The following is a 20,058-nucleotide window of genomic DNA, read 5'->3' as shown; positions in this document are numbered from 1 at the left end:
GATCTCGCCGCAACGAAAAACTTCTTTGCTGTAATGACTTCCATGCCAATTCGCGTATCATATCTGCCACACTCTCTCCCCTATTACGTGATAATACAAAACGAGCTGCCCTTTTCCGCACCCTTTCGACGTCCTCCGTCAATCCCACCTGGTAAGGATCCCACACCGCGCAGCAATATTCTAACAGAGGACGAACGAGTGTAGTGTAAGCTGTCTCTTTAGTGGACTTGTTGCATCTTCTAAGTGTCCTGCCAATGAAACGCAACCTTTGGCTCGCCTTCCCCACAATATTATCTATGTGGTCTTTCCAACTGAAGTTGTTCGTAATTTTAACACCCAGGTACTTAGTTGAATTGACAGCCTTGAGAATTGTACTATTTATCGAGTAATCGTATGCCAACGGATTTCTTTTGGAGCTCATGTGGATCACCTCACACTTTTCGTTATTTAGCGTCAACTGCCACCTGCCACGCCATACAGCAACCTTTTCTAAATCGCTTTGCGACTGATACTGGTCTTCGGATGACCTTACTAGACGGTAAATTACAGCATCATCTGCGAACAACCTAAGAGAACTGCTCAGATTGTCACCCAGGTCATTTATATAGATCAGGAACAGTAGAGGTCCCAGGACGCTTCCCTGGGGAACACCTGATATCACTTCAGTTTTACTCGATGATTTGCCGTCTATTACTACGAACTGCGATCTTCCTGACAGGAAATCACGAATCCAGTCGCACAACTGAGACGATACCCCATGGGCCCGCAGCTTGATTAGAAGTCGCTTGTGAGGAACGGTGTCAAAAGCTTTCCGGAAATCTAGAAATACGGAATCAACTTGAGATCCCCTGTCGATAGCGGCCATTACTTCGTGCGAATAAAGAGGTATCTACTGTTCGTGTTTCAAATTCTGGAATATTCCATTCGTCTTCCCTGGTGAAGGAATTTCGGAAAACTGTGTTCAATAACTCTGCTTTAGCGGCACAGTCGTCGGTAACAGTACCATCGGCACTGCGCAGCGAAGGTATTGCACAAGAACGATGTTTTCTCAATCCATGCTGATTACGTATCAATAGATCGTTCCCTTCGAAGTGATCCATAATGTTTGAATACAGTATATGCTCCAAAACCCTACTACAAACCGACGTCAATGATATAGGTCTGTAGTTCGATGGATTACTTGGATTACTCCTACTACCCTTCTTAAACACTGGTGCGACCTGCGCAATTTTCCAGTCTGTAGGTACAGATCTATCGGTGAGCGAGCGGTTGTAAATGATTGCTAAGTAGGGAGCTATTGTATCAGCGTAATCTGAAAGGAACCTAATCGGTATACCTGAAGATGGACCTGAAGACTTGCCCGTATCAAGCGATTTGAGTTGCTTCGCAACCCCTAAGGTATCTACTGTTCGTGTTTCAAATTCTGGAATATTCCATTCGTCTTCCCTGGTGAAGGAATTTCGGAAAACTGTGTTCAATAACTCTGCTTTAGCGGCACAGTCGTCGGTAACAGTACCATCGGCACTGCGCAGCGAAGGTATTGACTGCGTCTTGCCGCTTGTGTACTTTACATACGACCAGAATTTCTTCGGATTTTCTACCAAATTTCGAGACAATGTTTCGTTGTGGAACTTATTAAAGGCATCTCGCATTGAAGTCCGTGCCAAATTTCGCGCGTCTGTAAATTTTAGCCAATCTTTATGATTTCGCGTTCTTCTGAACTTCGCATGCTTTTTCCGTTGCCTCTGCAACAGCGTTCGGATCTGTTTTGTGTACCACGGGGAATCAATTCCATCTCTTACCAATTTATGAGGTATGAATCTCTCAATTGCTGTTGCTACTATATCTTTGAATTTGAGCCACATCTCGTCTACATTTGCATAGTCAGTTCGGAAGGAATGGAGATTGTCTCTTAGGAAGGCTTCCAGTTACACTTTATCCGCTTTTTTAAACAAAATTATTTTGCGTTTGTTTCTGGTGGATTTGGAAGAAACGGTATTGAGCCTAGCTACAACGACCTTGTGATCACTAATCCCTGTATGAGTCATGATGCTCTCTATCAGCTCTGGATTGTTTGTGGCTAAGAGGTCAAGTGTGTTTTCGCAACCATTTACAACGGAAGGTTACAAATGATTGGAAAAAGAGCACAGATAGTCCCAGTTTTCAACAAGGGTCGTCGAACAGATGCGCAAAACTATAGGCCTATATCTCTGACATCGATCTGTTGCAGAATTTTAGAACATGTTTTTTGCTCGCGTATCATGTCATTTCTGGAAACCCAGAATCTGCTCTGTAGGAATCAATATGGATTCCGGAAACAGCGATCGTGTGAGACCCAACTCGCTTTATTTATTCATGAGACCCAAAAAATATTAGATACAGGCTCCCAGATAGATGCCATTTTCCATGACTTCCGGAAGGCGTTCGATACAGTTCCGCACTGTCGCCTGATGAACAAAGTAAGAGCCTACGGAATATCAGACCAGCTGTGTGGCTGGATTGAAGAGTTTTTAGCAAACAGAACACAGCATGTTGTCCTCGATGGACAGGGGAGTGTTATGGGACCATTGCTTTTTACAATATATATAAATGACCTAGTAGATAGTGTCGGAAGTTCCATGCGGCTTTTCGCTGATGATGCTGTAATATACAGAGAAGTTGCAGCATTAGAAAATTGCAGCGAAATGCAGGAATATCTGCAGCGGATAGGCACTTGGTGCAGGGAGTGGCAACTGACCCTTGACATAGACAAATGTAATGTATTGCGAATACATAGAAAGAAGGATCCTTTGTTGTATGATTATATGATACTGGAACAAACACTGGTAGCAGTTACATCTGTAAAACATCTGGGATTATGCGTACGGAACGATTTGAAGTGGAATGATCATATAAAATTAATTGTTGGTAAGGCGGGTGCCAGTTTGAGATTCAGTGAGAGAGTCCTTAGAAAATGTAGTCCATCAACAAAGGAGGTGGCTTACAAAACACTCGTTCGACCTATACTTGAGTATTGATCATCAGTGTGGGATCCGTGCCAGGTCGGGTTGACAGAGGAGATAGAGAAGATCCAAAGAAGAGCGGCGCGTTTCGTCACAAAGTTATTTGGTAAGCGTGATAGCGTTACGGAGATGTTTAGCGAACTCAAGTGACAGACTCTTCAAGAGAGGCGCTCTGCATCGTGGTGTAGCTTGCTGTCCAGGTTTCGAGAGGGCGCGTTTCTGGATGAGGTATGGAATATGTTGCTTCCTTCTACTTATACCTCCCGAGGAGATCACGAATGTAAAATTAGAGAGATTCGAGCGCGCACGGAGGCTTTCCGGCAGTCGTTCTTCCCGCGAACCACACGCGAGTGGAACAGGAAAGGGAGGTAATGACAGTGGCACGTAAAGTGCCCTCCGCCACACACCGTTGGGTGGCTTGCGGAGTATAAATGTAGATTTAGACGTAGATGTCTCACTGTGGGATAAATGTATTAACAGTTCCGACGAATACTTTTGAAACAATAAACAGTTTACTTACTTTTTCTCCACCTGTGCCTTTTTCATTGGACTGCCCCCTAGGCTAAGATTTTAATACTGTCGCCTGTGGGATTCACTGATTTGGACTTGGGCAGATACTTCCAGGTCTCCTACAGCTGTCGTTATCTGTTCTGCATTGAGAGCTGCCAAATCTAAAAGACCCATGTGTGCACCCTACACACAGTCAGCTACCTGGGTAGCAGCACACCTGACCAAATTAGGTGGGTCAACACTGTGGCACAAGTCCAAAAAAGTGCAGCATAGCTGATCACAGAAGCTTCAAAACCTCTGTTTCTTTCCTTGAACTTGTCTCAGATCCAGGCGACCACGATCAGTTCTGGGGAAAATACCGCAAATTACGAGCTTCGTTTAAACTCCGTATGCAGGGTTGGTCTTCTCAGTCTTTTTTGCCAGTCACTGAAATAGTCCAAGTATGACCTTGGAACTCAGATGACAGGTATGATGATTGTTCCACAGTGAACAACAATCTGTAGATGTTTCTAGGTCCACAGCTAGTCACATAGTTTGCAGGGAACCGTATGGTACGTGGCGGAGGGTACCTACTACCGCTCTAGTCACTTTCTTTCGTGTCCCACTCGCAAATGTAGGCCTGAAAGCCTACTGGACTAGGATCTTCAGCGTGTTGAATGGCATTCAGTGGCGTCAAAAAACTCTATCCAGAGACTCAAGGATGATGGATGACATAGCATCTGGAAGAGAGAGTAGCAGTACAAAACGGAACTGCTGACCTCCGTTTCCAAATGTTCATTTGCAAAGGAAATTCTGTAAGTGCTGGCTCAGTGTGACTTCCGCGTTACTGCAAAATGAATGATCTAGGTATTAATGTCTAATGTGTTTAGAAATCATTTAAATTGCTAAAATTAAATAAGGTCCCAGGAACTTACGAAATTGTTGTCAGATTCTATACAGAATATGTGTCAGAGTTATATTCTTTTTGAAGTTTAATAGTAGGAATAATGGTAGCTGTTTTATCCATCGAAGATCAAGTTTACAAGGACATTGAACTTGAATTCATGCTACTATTTAGTAACAAGAAAAATGATTTAATTCATATATGCAGTCATTTGCAACTTACAGGCCTAGTATGACAAGAACTGGACAGGTAGAAGGCTAGAGCCTTACACTAGGAACCATCGCGGTATTTGCCTGAAATAATTTACAGAAACCATGGAAAACCTAAATCAGATGGCTGGATGAATACCAGAGCCTCCACCCTCCCGAATACATCTACATCTACACATATATACTCCGCAATCCACCATACGGTGCGTGGCGGAAGGTACCTCGTACCACAACTAGTATCTTCTCTCCCATTCCCTAACAGAACGAGGGAAAAATGACTGCCTATATGCCTCTGTACGAACCCTAATCTCTCTTATCTTTGTGGTCTTTCTGCGAAATTTAGTTGGCGGCAGTAAAATACAAAGCTAGTCTGCTTAAAACCGTGATGTCTCATTCGGTTTAGCCCTAGTTTACAATACTGCTTTACAAAGAAGCTATGTAATAACGTAAAAGGCTAGTGCTACAATGTTCATTCATTTTTTTCTTACAGTCACTGCACACATTACACATTGTTTCATAATGTAACACTGCACACACTATCATATGACTCATTTCAATGGTGACGATGCCTGGTTTCCATTCTCTATACTGCAGTTTCCCATTCGCTAACCAGAAGAACTGAGTCAGCATCCCGCTATAACGAGTGAGATATTGTGCTCACAGAGATAATAAGGTATTATACCTTGTAGAGCTTTGGATGTAAGTTTTTCCGGAAAAGAAAGAAAAATAGCTTAATAATGGCCAAGGGGCGAAATTAGCTATGTCTGAATTACCAAATAAAGTGACCATTTTGAAGTAAAACAACAAACTACACATGACATTATACAAGACATGTACAGCAGCTGTAGACCTGTATATACAAAAGATAATCAGTTTCCTCATAATAGGCAAACAGTTGTGGGCCCGTCTGTAAATGTTGGATACAATGCCTTCACCAGGTCTTCATGTATCCATGTCCAGAAAGTAAGTAAAAGAGCAACGTTAATATTTAATATACGATTAAATGCTAGGCAGACATATTTACAGTAAGATAAGTCTGCTTGGCTCAGTAGTCGAACACAACTTTGTGAGATCATCCTTGGCTGTGAGAGAAACATCATTTCTCTGAGGAGTGTCTAATAAGTTAGTTTCACTGTTTTATAAAGACATTACACCAATTGTTTTGAAATAATTTTATTGACATTCTGCGATGCTTCTGTTACTTTTCTATATAGTCGCCATATTTTTCCAAGAATTTTTGGTAACACGACAAGTTTTTCCAAACCAGTGTTATACCAGATGAAGTCCGGTGCTCGGAACCAGCTGTTCACTGTTGATCTGATTCATCATCAGTGTTAAAGGGCTTACCTCCAAGATGGTCTTTAAGTTGGGGCAACCCATGAAAATCACTTGGGGGCAAGATCTGGTTAATATGCAGTATGCAGGACCATTTCAGAGTTGAATCTGCCGATCCCTGACAAGGTAATTCGAGCTGTATGAGGCAGAGAATTGCCTTAATGGAAGGGAATTTTCTGAAGCAAAATTCCTGAACGTTTTGTTTTGATGCTAGTTTGCAGATACTTCAAGACACTGCAGTACCTCTCTGCATCCTTTGTAATGTGCCCCTGACAGTTCCCAAAAGACAATTACCAGTACTTTCCCTGCAGAATGTGTTACCTTTGCCTTTTTTCGGGAATTTCACCAGGTTTGTTCCACACAATTGTCTGTTGTTTTTTTCTCAGGGGTCGAATAATGATGTCTTATCTCCATTCCAATGCTCATACAGCGGTCTTCATAATCATAGATTAACCTCTGGTGGATATTGACAGCGGATATTTGTTTTCCTGCGAAAAAACGAATGACAGAGCACAGCATAAAAGCGGAAACACTTTACACTGGTAGCTCCATGCTAACTGGCAGCATACTTGTAAGATACTACGATATTCTTAGTAAGATAGTGTGTGTATTGTCAACAGACACTAGTTGAACTTGCCAGCCCTCACAGGTCATGTGAAAAGTTTATTTTGCAGAATAATGAAATAGGGAAACATACTCATTGGATGACCCCGTACATCTACATAAGTCCCCTGCAAACCAGTGTTAGGTGTATGGCAGAGGTTAATTAGTGTGGCAGGGATTTTCCTGTTCCAGTTTTTCTAACATTGTGGCTTTGTACTGTAAACCTACAGTTAAAATATAGAGTCGGGTTATTATTAAAACTAAGGTATTTTGAATGAGTGAGATCCGTAGGAGATCAACAAATATATAATAAAATATGGATTAAAACACATAACCGCAGTCTCAAGATATCAGCCCAATAGACGCAGATTCTTGTACAATCTTTCATATGTTAGCGAATGTTCAATCGATATTAGCAGTAAGGCTCCTTCAGCCAATAAAGGGGTAAATTTTTCTCATTAGTCGTGGGTCCACCCTTCGTCAGCGAGGGAAATGGTTGACGTGTGCCATTTAATGTGAAACTTCTGGACTTGCACTATTTGAGTGCTGTATGTGAACAAAAGTTGCCACAGAGAGTAAGCAATCATTACAAGGCTGAATACTGTAGGCATACTGTTACAATCATCAGCACAGCTGAAGAAAATGTTCAAACAGGCTGTCCGCTACACGTGCATCTCACATGTTGGAACTACAGATTAGGTCATGAAAAGCAAAGTAGTATCTGACAGTCCCGAAGTAGATATTAAAGCGTTAAGGTTGTCTTATCGTTCTTAGATTATAATTTGTATAGTATTAATAATTATTTGGTGGTGATTAGTTTATGAGATATGTCCAATGAGAGGACAAAAATGAATGAATAAATATATTAATCCAACAACATTTTGAATGTGGTACTTAGGATACATACAACACGAAAAGTCTAGATTCTTTTATACACCATTCTTTGTTAATCTGAGAGCTGTTCTAGGTTTTGGTTCACTTTTCAAGAGGAATAATTCCACAAAATTTTTATCGTATTCTAGTTCGCACTTTTTCTGTCCTCCCACCGTCATTTAAATAATTTAGTCCAAACAACTGCACGATTTACATAGGTTTTTAGAACATCATCTCTTCCATTGTCCATCATCACATATTTGGAATGAATTATCCTGAGAAGTTTGAATTCTTTATACCTCTAGAGTTATTAATATTTATGGCTATTGGAAAGAACAGGCTCATAAATTTTCTCCAGAGTTCCTCCAAGCCACAGAAAGCTGTATAGGATAGTACTAGTCTGCACGAACAAAGGAAGGAGTAGGATGAAGAATTAAAGGTAAAGGATGAAATGTTTTAACATTTTTATTCACCACTGCTCTACCAGCGAGTGGGCATTCTTGATAGTGATCGAACTAAAGTCGCTCATTCGTTTTTGAGACTGATCACTTCTGAGAGGTATGGTTGCTATGAAAATAGTTTAGACTTGTCCCATCACATGACTGCGCTAAGACAAAAGGAATACCTGCACTTAAGCGTCCATTATGCACCATTGGTGGCTTGCGGATGAAGGTGTAGAAGTTCATGTAGTATCCACTACAATTCTATTGCCCCTCTCAGTTAATCTCTTACATCTATTCGAGAAATTATTGACGTTTGTGTTATCCTGACGTTTAATTTTGCAGTAATCCCACTGCCAGCGAGTTTGCCTTCATTTAACTTCTGTGGAATACTCTCTAACTACTTTACAAAGTTTTGGATTCTAAAGTAATGTCTCAAATGAACTCAACGCTCTCTCTCTCTCTCTCTCTCTCTCTCTCTCTCTCTCTCTCTCTCTCTCTCCTGCCACTTGCCACTTGAAGAGGGCCTAAAATTGTATTAACTGAAAGCAGTGTGCTCCTACATTATAAGATAGTTTGTTGGAACTTTTGAGACATTTGTCAATCTAGTATTTGTTAATATAATTTTTCACATTGATACATGCTCTCTTATGTGAACAGTTTCTGACAAAGTTTTCTTTGCTTTCTTCAGTACTATTCCTGTTGCTGTGGACGACGACAAGACTAACAGTGATGGCAGAAGTTTGATTGCCTGCACTCAACCGGCTTCAGGAACAGACAACAGGATACAGTGTACCACCAGGCAGGAAGTATTCAATCGGAATAAAATTGGTACAAGACATTTGGGGCACAGATGTGGCATCTGCAAAACAAGATTTGCACAATTGCAGGAACTGAAGAAGCACACACACTCGAACCGATGTGAACTTCAGCATTCGTGCAGCGTGTGTGACAAGATATTCACAAACAGTACTGATTTGAAGGAGCACTTCAGAGAGCACACTGGTGAACGCCAATACAGCTGTGGCGTTTGCAACAAGACATTTGCACAACGTTGTACCCTGAAGCAGCATTTGCGGTTGCACACTGGCGAACGCCCATACAACTGTGAGTTTTGCAGCAAGACATTCATACGAAATACAAGTCTGAAGCAGCATTTGCGGGTGCACACTGGCGAACGGCCCTACAACTGTGCCGTTTGCAACAAGACATTCACACAAAGTTATACACTGACGCAGCATTTACGGTTGCACACTGGCGAGCGCCCCTACAGCTGTAGGGTCTGCAAAAAGACATTCACACGAAGTAGTACACTAAAGGAGCATTCGCTGCTGCACACACTGGCGAACATCCCTACAGATGTGGCGTCATTCATCTCCAAAAATAGTCTGAAGAAGCATTCGCGGCTACACACTGGTCGTACATCTGAGGTGTTTGCAACAAGACATTTGGACAAAGTGGGGAATTGAAGCAGCCCATCTGCACTTCACCAGTACCCCTCGCAATTTTCTGTTCCCTCTTCTAGCGGTGTGCTGCAGTACTTTGGCACAGGGTTTTCAGTACACGATAGAATTGCGGATTTGTATATGCAACGACTCAAGACAATAATTACCTAAAAAATCGCAGTAGCATTTATTGGGTGCAAGATGTCATTATCATTGCAATTAATTTGTTACTGAAATTGTGCATGATATTAAGAAATAAGAGTGATGGTGGCATTTTTTAGAAATCGTGCTTTTTATTTTAGGTGATAAGGTATTGAGTATTAAAAAAAGTTACGAATCTGTGTTACTGCACATTTTATTGAAAAAGATTTCATTGCTTATCAGTAAGATTTGTTCCCCTTTAATTTCCACAGTGATAAACTACTGGTATATATTTGTTTTGATTGTTCTGTAATATTAAACATTACATGCATTTTATACCCAGGCTAATAGCTTAGTAAAATATTAACAAAAGAGTCACTATGTGTATGCGCTTACTCGTGTGTGTGTGTGTGTGTGTGTGTGTGTGTATGTGTGTCTCTGTGTGTGTGTGTGTGTGTGTGTGTGTGTGTGTGTGTGCGTGTGTGTGTGTGTGTGTGCGTGCGCGTGCGCTCAAAGGTTACCATTAAAACTCATTTCTGTTAACCTCATCGTCTATTACTATTTAACATTACTAATGGTTCCTGCTAAGTCAAGTTTGAAATACCATGATACACACTAAAATATACTAATACCTACCGTATTTTTCCATATCTTAATCTAAATTATGTGGTGCAGTTTATTTTCTGTTTGAAACATCTGTCTTGCTCCTGTAGTGGTATAAACAAGGAATCTCAAATAATGAGGAAAATTCCTCTAAAAATTCCTCACCTTCAATAAGGAGCCAGGAGATGGAGTTTTAGTTTTCCAGCATGATCTTAACAGTCGTATAAATAAAACTGCGCTCTTGCTGTTTCCAGAATTAAGTGTCGAAAATGTAGGGTGGCATTGGAAGTAGTATTCGCACATTGTAACGTTTGATGTATATTTGCACCCCTGTACCATATAGGTAAGGGTTCTAAAAACTTCGTCACTACTGAAAAGTCAAATTTAAGTTGATTTCTTAAAGAGCACTTCACACAAACGGCTTCCATAATGGTTGCTGCACTGCTGAAGTTGTTCAGCGATGCTCATCTTTACGATCTCAGACATTTCTTGAGAGATAGCCTCTCTTTCTTCCTGGATTACAGCTTTCAGCTCATCAGCACTGTGGAGTGTCTCAAACGTATAGTGTGTGTAAGGGCCAAAAAGATAAGATTCGAGAAATTAGGGTTCAAGAGGAGGCATACAGACACTGGTTTTCCGTCGCTCCATTTTCAAGTGGAACATGAAAGGAACATGAAAGGAAACATGAAAGGTACAGGGTACCTTCCGCGAAGCACCGTACAGGGGATTGCTGATAATCTAAGTCGATGTAATTGTAAAGAAGAAACTGTGTGCTGGATATGACCCCACAGAAAGAAATCAGGAGGTGGAAGATCAGACGTTCTTGCTGGCCATGAGATATCACCATATTGTGAGCATAATTGATGTGAGACGTGATGCCTCATTGTAGTCATTAAATTACGAGCCACCAGGGCTGTAGGCCCACTTGCTGAAACCATATCGCGTTTAGGTGCAATGTCCCTGCAGCTGTGAATGAAGAAGTTGTTGATCATAGCTGCATGCTGTTCAGAATTGACACCCACTTGCCGGCCGTTGTCAAAACAAATTGGTCCTAACAGTTTTATTGGCACAGTAATGTTTGGTCTACACTGGGCCTCTTCATGAATGAGTATCCTAGTAAGATGAGAAATTCTGTTTATTGATAAACGTCTTCAGATGAAAATTTGCCTCATTAAACATCACAAGATTTGTCAGAAATGTGTCATCCTGGTTTGTTCTGCCCAGTGATGTAATTGTGCTTTCCCAGTTTACCTGCTGGCTCTAGCTGTTGAGCTACTTACATTTTGTATCGTCGAAATTTTACCCATAGATTACCGTTGTGGTGTCACCGCCAGACACCACACTTGCTAGGTGGTAGCTTTAAATCGGCCGCGGTCCATTAGTACAAGTCGGACCCGCGTGTCGCCACTGTGTGCTGCCTAGACCTAGCGCCACCACATGGCAGGTCTAGAAAGACGGACTAGCACTCGCCCCAGTTGTACGACGACTTTGCTAGCGACTACACTGACGAAGCCTTTCTCTCATTTGCCGAGAGACAGTTAGAATAGCCTTCAGCTATGTCCATGGCTACGACCTAGCAAGGCGCCATTAGCCTTACAGTGCTTGTAATTAAAGTCTCATTTGTATCGTCAAGAGCGATGTACAACAATGATGGAATAAAGTTAAGTATCCGAGGAGCTGCATACTTTTCTCTATAGCATTCACAAAGTATCCTGTTCCAGAACTCACGCCAGCCGGTGTGTGTGTACGCGTGCTTTCGGTTACCCGTCACTGTGGACTGGCTGTCTTGTCAGTCCACTACAACCGTTGTTCATCTCAAGAAGAAAATGGAGATTATTATATTGACTTGACAGAGAATCATTGGTCTTAGTTGAAATCAGTAAACAGAGCGAAGCCATCTGTCTGGACATTCTGTGACCATTGTGTATGTACAGGATGAAAGACCCCCAGGATGCCGTAAAATTAAGATTTATTAAAAAACAAAAAATGAAACACCAAGCGACCAGAGTGTTGATAAAGACGTTAATTATGAATGCGCCGTAAGGCGCAAACAAATGAAAGAAAAAAAACATTCAATTTTTGTACAGTTTTTTGTTTTTACTCCTACACTCTCACATATGTAGAAGGACGATGAAGATGTGCGATTTTAGGTATGAAGTATTGCGATCTCTATGTATCACATGTGTGCGTGAATAATATTATATTGAACAACAGTATCAAGTATTTTTTTTATTTACTGAAGTGAAGAGAACAACATATAAGGAGGATTTTCTTGATTACGACAAGCACCACTGTTCACGGAGTTCGCCGCTTGCAGCTACAGTTAAAATGTAAGCGAAATTCGATGGCTAAAAGATACAAATAAACACAGAACATTTTATTAATAACGTAGTTGTATTATATCCAACAAAAATGTGTCTTCATACGCTTATTCAATAATATTTAGTAATATTTAATTAATTTATTCATTTCCTTTTTTTATTACAACTGTCGACTTGTGTGCCAGGACTTCAAGTGAAACAAGATATGAGTACCAAAATTGATAGTTTGACACACAATCTGAACACCGTCACACAAGATTCAATGAAACAAGAACAAAAACAAGTATCCAAGCATTTGCAAGATGCGGGTCCCCAGAATATTTGTTTACTATTGTTATAATAACAAATTTCTATGACATTGTTATGAATAATAAAAACTAATTGCCTGTATTTTGTTTGCATGAATCACGACAGGGAGCAAGTATTACAAAAAGGCAAAAATCGAGGAGAAAAATTTTGAAAGGAGTAAGAACTAGACCCAGGTCGCGTAAAATTTTCCGTAGTAAGCTGTTTTGTTTTTCATAGCAAAGGTAGGGCGGCTACGCAAGTTGCTTGCATGGTTAAGCGTGGTAGCGCCTCTTTTGATGTAGAGAGAAACCTTTTCCTCATTATTCGCTTTCTTGAATTTTATTTGCGAAAAATTTACAGAAATTTTTCAGTGTGATACATATTATCAGAAAAATATAAAAAATTGTGACACAATAGTTTGCACATCATAATAGACGTAATACAGGCTTTGACATCACGTGGATTGCATTTGTCAAGTGTAACGGTTAGCATATGAAATTTTTAACATTTTTGTGAGAAATTTATTTTTTTGCATATTCATACAACATGGCCGAAAAGTATATGCCCATTGTTGATAACAATGGCGAAAACGCAATCAGCCAAGATGGGGTAGAATTGCGAGATCGAACAATTGAAGTTCAGGCGCCGTGCATGCCTCCTGTAGAAAGTTTAAGTAGATCAGAGATCAGTGTCGCAGGAGTGACAAATGATAGCGACGCTCCACGCAGAACAACCTTGACGACACAATGTTTACTATTGACGAGACAATGTCATTATGTCACGCATCTCCCAGAGCGACATACCGCTCATGAATGAAACAATGGAGAGCGATTCCAATATGAATTTTGACAACACGTTACAAACACCACTTGCGCACGAACATTAACTTGGAAAGTACAGCTGACAGCAACCACATTGGTAAAATTGAAGCACTACTATGGCAGTTTTTATCTAACATAAACGTGAAATTTGATGATACGAAAAACAATATGAGCACCAATTTCAGTAATATGAAACAAGATATGTGTACCAAAATTGATAGTTTGACACACACTCTGAACACCGTCACACAAGATACAATGAAACAAGAGCAAAAACGAGTAACCAAGCATTTGCAAGACGCGGTTTCACAGAAATTCGATGACTTAACCAAAAATTTTCGCACTGAAATCGACGAAAAATTGAATGATATGAAAACACAGGTAAAGCGTGAAGTATTTTCTGAAGTTAACAGTAACATTACGGAATTAAACCAGAAGGTAGATTCTTTTAACGACCATAATGATCTAGTAGAACAACAGATAAAGAAAATCACAGACGCAAACACAAACACTTAAGCCACACGACTCACAAGATAATTGTACATAGTGTACATAATTCTAAGTGTAATTTTTCTTCTGGAGTGTGTCTTAAGATAAAGTAATGTGTATAGGCATAATTAATTCTTTTGATTTGTACACGTAGGCATAAAAATTAACAGCAATGAGAAGTAACACACCGCTTCATGCGACGCGAAAGTATAAACGAAATTAGCTTATGGCTCAGCTGTTGCGCGCTCAGCAATGCGCGCTGACGCCAGTAGCAGAAGAGGAGACATTGACCTGTGCGCATGCGTGACAGATTGTCAGAAGGCACAACCAAAATACGAATGCAATATGTACCTATTTAAAAACAAAGTTAACGGAAATACTACGCAAATATATCTACTACCTAAGAACTAAGGAAACTATTGATATATGTACACAGAGATTTAATTAAATACTAAGCTATGTACAAATGAAATTTTCACTCTACAGCGGATTGTGCGCTGATGTGAAACTTCCTGGCAGATTAAAACTGTGTGCCGGACCGAGACTCGCTAAGCCATGTCTCTGCAATATCCTTTCTTTCAGGAGTGCTAGTTCTGCAAGGTTCGCAGGAGAGCTTCTGTAAAGTTTGGAAGGTAGGAGACGAAGTAGTGGCAGAAGTAAAGCTGTGAGGACGGGGCGTGAGTCGTGCTTCGGTAGCTCAGATGGTAGAGCACTTACCCGCGAAAGGCAAAGGTCCCGAGTTCGAGTCTCGGTGCGATACACAGTTTTAATCTGCCAGGAAGTTTTATGTACAACATATTTACAACCAAAAGGAAGCATTATGAAAAACTATAAGAGACGTGTAAGCTAAGATCTAATGACAAAATACCGTCCGAAATATCAAATAATTTTCTTTGCAGAGTAAATGACCATAATGGGTGGCAGAATAAACGAATGTCTATGAATTTACTCAAAGTATGGAAATATTTGCGGAAGATATGCAATGACCAAATGTATCGGTGGCCACCGAGCTACGAAATGCAATTGATTTTAAGTTATGAAACTTCCTGGCAGATTAAAACTGTGTGCCCGACCGAGACTCGAACTCCGGACCTTTGCCTTTCGCGGGTAAGTGCTCCACCAACTGAGCTATCGAAGCACGACTCACGCCTGGTCCTCACAGCTTTACTTCTGCCAGTATCTCGTCTCCTACCTTCCAAACTTTACAGAAGCTCTCCTGCGAACCTTGCAGAACTAGCACTCCTGAAAGAAAGGATATTGCAGAGACATGGCTTAGCGAGTTATCCCCCAGGCTGTGGCTAAGCCATGTCTCCCCAATATCCTTTCTTTCAGGAGTGCTAGTTCTGCAAGGTTCGCAGGAGAGCTTCTGTAAAGTTTGGAAGGTAGGAGACGAGATACTGGCAGAAGTATAGCAGTGAGGACCGGACCTGAGTCGTGCTTCGGTAGCTCAGATGGTAGAGCACTTGCCCGCGAAAGGCAAAGGTCCCGAGTTCGAGTCTCGGTCGGCACACAGTTTTAATCTGCCAGGAAGTTTCATATCAGCGCACACTCCGCTGCAGAGTGAAAATCTCATTCAGGAAACATCCCCCAGGCTGTGGCTAAGCCATGTCTCCGCAGTATCTTTTCTTTCAGGAGTGCTAGTTCTGCAAGGTTCGCAGGAGAGCTTCTGTAAAGTTTGGAAGGTAGGAGACGAGATACTGGCAGAAGTATAGCTGTGAGGACCGGACCTGAGTCGTGCTTCGATAGCTCACATGGTAGAGCACTTGCCCGCGAAAGGCAAAGGTCCCGAGTTCGAGTCTCGGTCCGGCACACAGTTTTAATCTGCCAGGAAGTTTCACATCAGCGCACACTCCGCTGCAGAGTGAAAATCTCATTCTGGAATTTTAAGTTAGTTTTAATTTTTTTCTTTCAGTGACCAGTGCATCGTCACGGCGGAGAAGAGAATTGCGTCTAGAGCAGCAGGTACCAAATGAAGAAACGGGCAGCACCTCGAGCAAACAATTTAGTTATAAGGATATTTATACAGAGGTCATAAGGCAAACGAAAAATGCAGCATCGCATTTTGTCTTCGTGACAATTATCCGTACCTGTTCGCTGCAGAATACACACAAACATTGAAGCATGAGGTTTTACAAAAACCTCACATGAAAGCTTGAATAATGACATTTCCCGGTATTTGAGATAGGTAAGTCTGCGATGGTTAAAATATCAGATTTCACACTAAGCTACACGTGGATTGAAGTAAACAGCACTAACACATGAAGAAATAACACGATACTGTTTGGGTGATCAGTCGGTACACATTATTTCAATGAAGCAAAAGTTCCTTGGCAACTAGTGCATCACTGTACGAGTAACATTTCCTCATAAATCCTTGAACCAGTAGATGAGTTACATTTCCCTTCTTCCCTCCCAAACAAAGTTGGCGGCGCCAAGCGTAGTTAGGCCAGCAATGCGCGATTTTTTAGTTCTATTTCCAAGGTTTTTGTCCCTCTTCTAAGGAGGAAATGAGCTCCCATAAGTGATAAAAGCCTATCTATAAAATGAAACATAAATATATCATATGCTTGCATCGTGACATAATAATGTGATATGTAATTAATTTGTGCATGCGATGTGAATGAAGATAAGTTGAAACTAACAAACAAACTGTAGTAACAGAAACCAGTTAATGAAAATTTTATGACGTTTTAAAACTTAAGAAATTTATGTTCGTAATATAAGCGATGGATGGAATGCCAGCCATAGGTATAAGCTATCATGTTAGGTATGTCGTTGTAGGTCAATACTTGTATGAATCTTCATTGGAAGCCAAACTCTATATGAAGAAATGAACGTTATAAACAAGCAATACAGACAATGTTTTGGACGGCTGTATGTGTCTTTCAACAAGTGGACGGTCAAGTGTGGCGACATGCACATGCGTGTGCAATGAAATAACTTCCGAGTATCGTGGCTCACAACGCTTGACACACTGACAAGTGAACTATAGTTGTTCGAGACCGTACTTACCTCATCGACGGATGCCGTTGGTCAGGGTTCTCTTCGCTGAAAATGCGAGTACGAAGAGTAACAATGACGCCCGGGCCGCAAAAATGGAGATCTTCTGCCACAACGTCGGATTTTGAACAATAAGCACACACCCACTGCACCCAGAATGAAGACAAAGCCACAGCAATTCTTCGATATGTCACACTCAGGTGAAAGTATGACGCTCTGCGTGAAATCAACACTAAGAAAGCGAGTGCACGCACGTGTGACGGTAGCTTCTAGCACGTTGACCGTTAGCGTCTAGCACTTGGCCAAATCGGTCAGTGCGCCAGCGCGAAACGCGGCAGCGAGAATGAAGCAAACTGAACATTATTGTTAAAATTCAAATATATAATGGACTGTCACATTATGTATATAATCTTTTAATTTCTTGTAGAATTCTAACATACATAGGATAAGCTGACATACCCATTCCATTAAACAAGAAAGGAAGCCGACAATAAAGGGCATCGACCCTTATCGGTAAAATAAATAAATAAATAAGTAAAACACTACGTTTCCATACCATGTCAACGTAGGCCCCAGGATACCGCAAAATCAAGATTTATTAAAAAAGAAAATCAATAAACACAGCGACCTGAGAGTTGGCAAAGACGTTCATTATGAATGTGCGGTAATTCATTTTTTGTACAGGTTTTTTTGTTTTTACTTTTTTACTCTCTCGTACGTAGAAGGGCAATGAAGATGTACGATTTTATTGCGAGCTCTATGTATCATAGGTGTGCGTCAGTAATATTATACTGAACAACATTATCAAGTATATTTTTTATTTTTTGAAGAGAACAACATATAAGGAGAATTTTCTTGATTACGACAAGCGCCGGTGTTCACGGAGTCCGCCGCCTGTAGGTACAATTAAAATGTAAACGAAATCCGATGCCCAAAAGATACAAATGAGCACAGAACACTTTTTTAATAACGCAATCGTATTATATCCTACAAAAATGTATTTTCATACGCATAGTCAATAATATTTAGTAATAGTTAATTAATTTAATCATTTATTTTTTTTTATTAACCATAAAGGCATTGGAACAGAGGAGACTCCAAAAAGGCCAAAATATTAAACGCCTTTTTCGATAACTGTTTCACAGAGGAAGACCACAAAGTAATTTCTCTTTTAAATCGTGGGACAAATGAAAGATTTCGAAACAAGTAAGCAAGGAATAGAAAAGACGCTCAAATCGCTCAATGGGACCTCACGTTACACCAGTTATATCCTACACAGAGTTCAAATGGCTCTGAGCACTATGGGACTTAACATCTTAGGTCATCAGTCCCCTAGAACTTAGAACTACTTAAACCTAACTAACCTAAGGACATCATACACATCCATGTCCGAGGCAGGATTCGAACCTGCGACCATAGCAGTCCCGCGGTTCCGGACTGCAGTGCCTAGAACCGCACGACCACCGCGGCCGGCTACACACAGAGTATGCAAAAGAATTTGCTCCTGTTCTAGCAGCAGTGTGCTCTAGATCTCTAGAAGAGCGGATTGTTCCTAGCAGTTGGAGAAGCACTGTTCATATCCATTTCCAAGAAGGCTCATCGAACAGACCTAAATCTTCGATGTTGCCCTAATGTAGGATTTTGGAACAGTTTATGACAGTTCTGGAGACAGAAAATCTCCTCTGTAGGAATCAACATCCGTTCGTCCACTAATAGGCAAAGGCGGTAGTTGCTGTGTTTCTTGTCTTCCAGAAGACACTCGATACAGTTCCGCCCTGCCGTTTAATGTAGAAGATACGAGTGTACGGAATATCAGACCAAATGTGTGATTGCATTGAGTAGTTTCTAGCAAACAGAACACAGCATGTCATTTAAATGGAAAGAAGTCTTTTAGACGAAAAGTAACTTCGGTCGTGCCACAAGACAATGTTATAAGCCCATTTCTTTTCATAATACAGTGTGCGTCAAAAAAAAGTATACACACTTTGAACTTCATAGACAATTTATTTCCCGTTCTACGAGGTTAAATATCTGTGAGACAGTAATGTTATGTTTCTTCAACAGGTGGCAGCAGTGGCAAGGAAGTAACTGCAATATGGCAGATGTGCGTTTGAGCTTTGAAGCGCGGAAGCAGATAATTAAGTGGTACTGGAAGTTTGAGAATGTAGCTGCGGTTCGAAGACAGTGGAGAAGTGAGTATGGTACAGAACAACCTTCAAGGTTAACAATTACACGTCTACGAGACAAATTCGAAATTCATGGAACTGAGTGTGATGTGCCTAAAGGTCGATCAGGGCGACCTCGTACAGCTACAAGTTATGATTCCACAACTGCGGTCTTGGAACTGTTTCAGCGTTCGCCTCAAAAATCTTCAAGGCAAGTGGCATGTGAGAGTAATGTAAGTGCTAGTAGTGTGCTACGCATTCTGAAGAAAGGCAAGTTTCGCGTGTACATTCCAAGGCTGGTGCAACAGCTAAGTGACGATGATCCAGATCGAAGGTTAGAATTTTGTTAATGGGTTCAGGAGATGGTGAGACATGAACTGGGATTTATGGGTAGCATAATATTGTCGGATGAAGCCAAATTCAAACTCAATGGAACTGTCAATAGGCACCATTGTGTGTACTGGCCTGAAGATAATCCTCACATTACAGTTGAAAATGCTGTCAATTTGCCTGGCGGAAATGTATGGTGTGTTTTGTCTGCAAGGGGACTCATTGGGCCTTTCCGCTTTGAAGGAACTGTTACCGGAGAAACGTACCTAACAATGTTTGCTGACTCCATGTTCCCTGCCATTCGTGCATTATACGGTAATGATGAGTTTTATTTCCAAAAAGATGGCCCCCTGCCGCACTATCATAGGGACGTACGAGCATACCTGGATCACAATGTGCCAGGCCAGTGGATAGGATGCAGGGGACCAATCGAGTTTCCTGCACGCTCTTCAGACCTCACGCCGCTGGATTTCTTCTTATGGGGCACAGTAAAAGATGAGGTGTATAAACGTAAACCACGTAACCTGGACACACTTTGGAATGAGATGCAGGCGGTGAGCGCAGAAATCTCATTAGACACTTTGGTACGATGTACACAAT

The 20,058-nt window shown here is 41.1% G+C and overlaps 1 protein-coding gene across 9 annotated transcripts in view; it reads left to right on the top strand.

Moving 5' to 3' along the window:
• LOC126106687 (zinc finger protein 501-like) overlaps positions 1-9,852 on the top strand; it is a 229,658-nt gene extending 219,806 nt beyond the window's left edge. For all 9 annotated transcript variants that reach the window (XM_049913061.1, XM_049913063.1, XM_049913058.1 and 6 more), the window contains one exon: positions 8,547-9,852. In XM_049913061.1, coding sequence (XP_049769018.1) covers positions 8,547-9,324 — 778 coding nt within the window. In that variant the 3' untranslated portion in view covers positions 9,325-9,852. The remainder of the gene's footprint in view (positions 1-8,546) is intronic.
• Positions 9,853-20,058: the final 10,206 nt, after the last annotated feature.

This window comes from Schistocerca cancellata, chromosome 10, assembly GCF_023864275.1.
Source record: "Schistocerca cancellata isolate TAMUIC-IGC-003103 chromosome 10, iqSchCanc2.1, whole genome shotgun sequence".
In the NCBI taxonomy this organism is placed as follows: Eukaryota; Metazoa; Arthropoda; class Insecta; order Orthoptera; family Acrididae; genus Schistocerca; species Schistocerca cancellata.
This window is presented reverse-complemented; position numbering and strand designations above follow the sequence as displayed.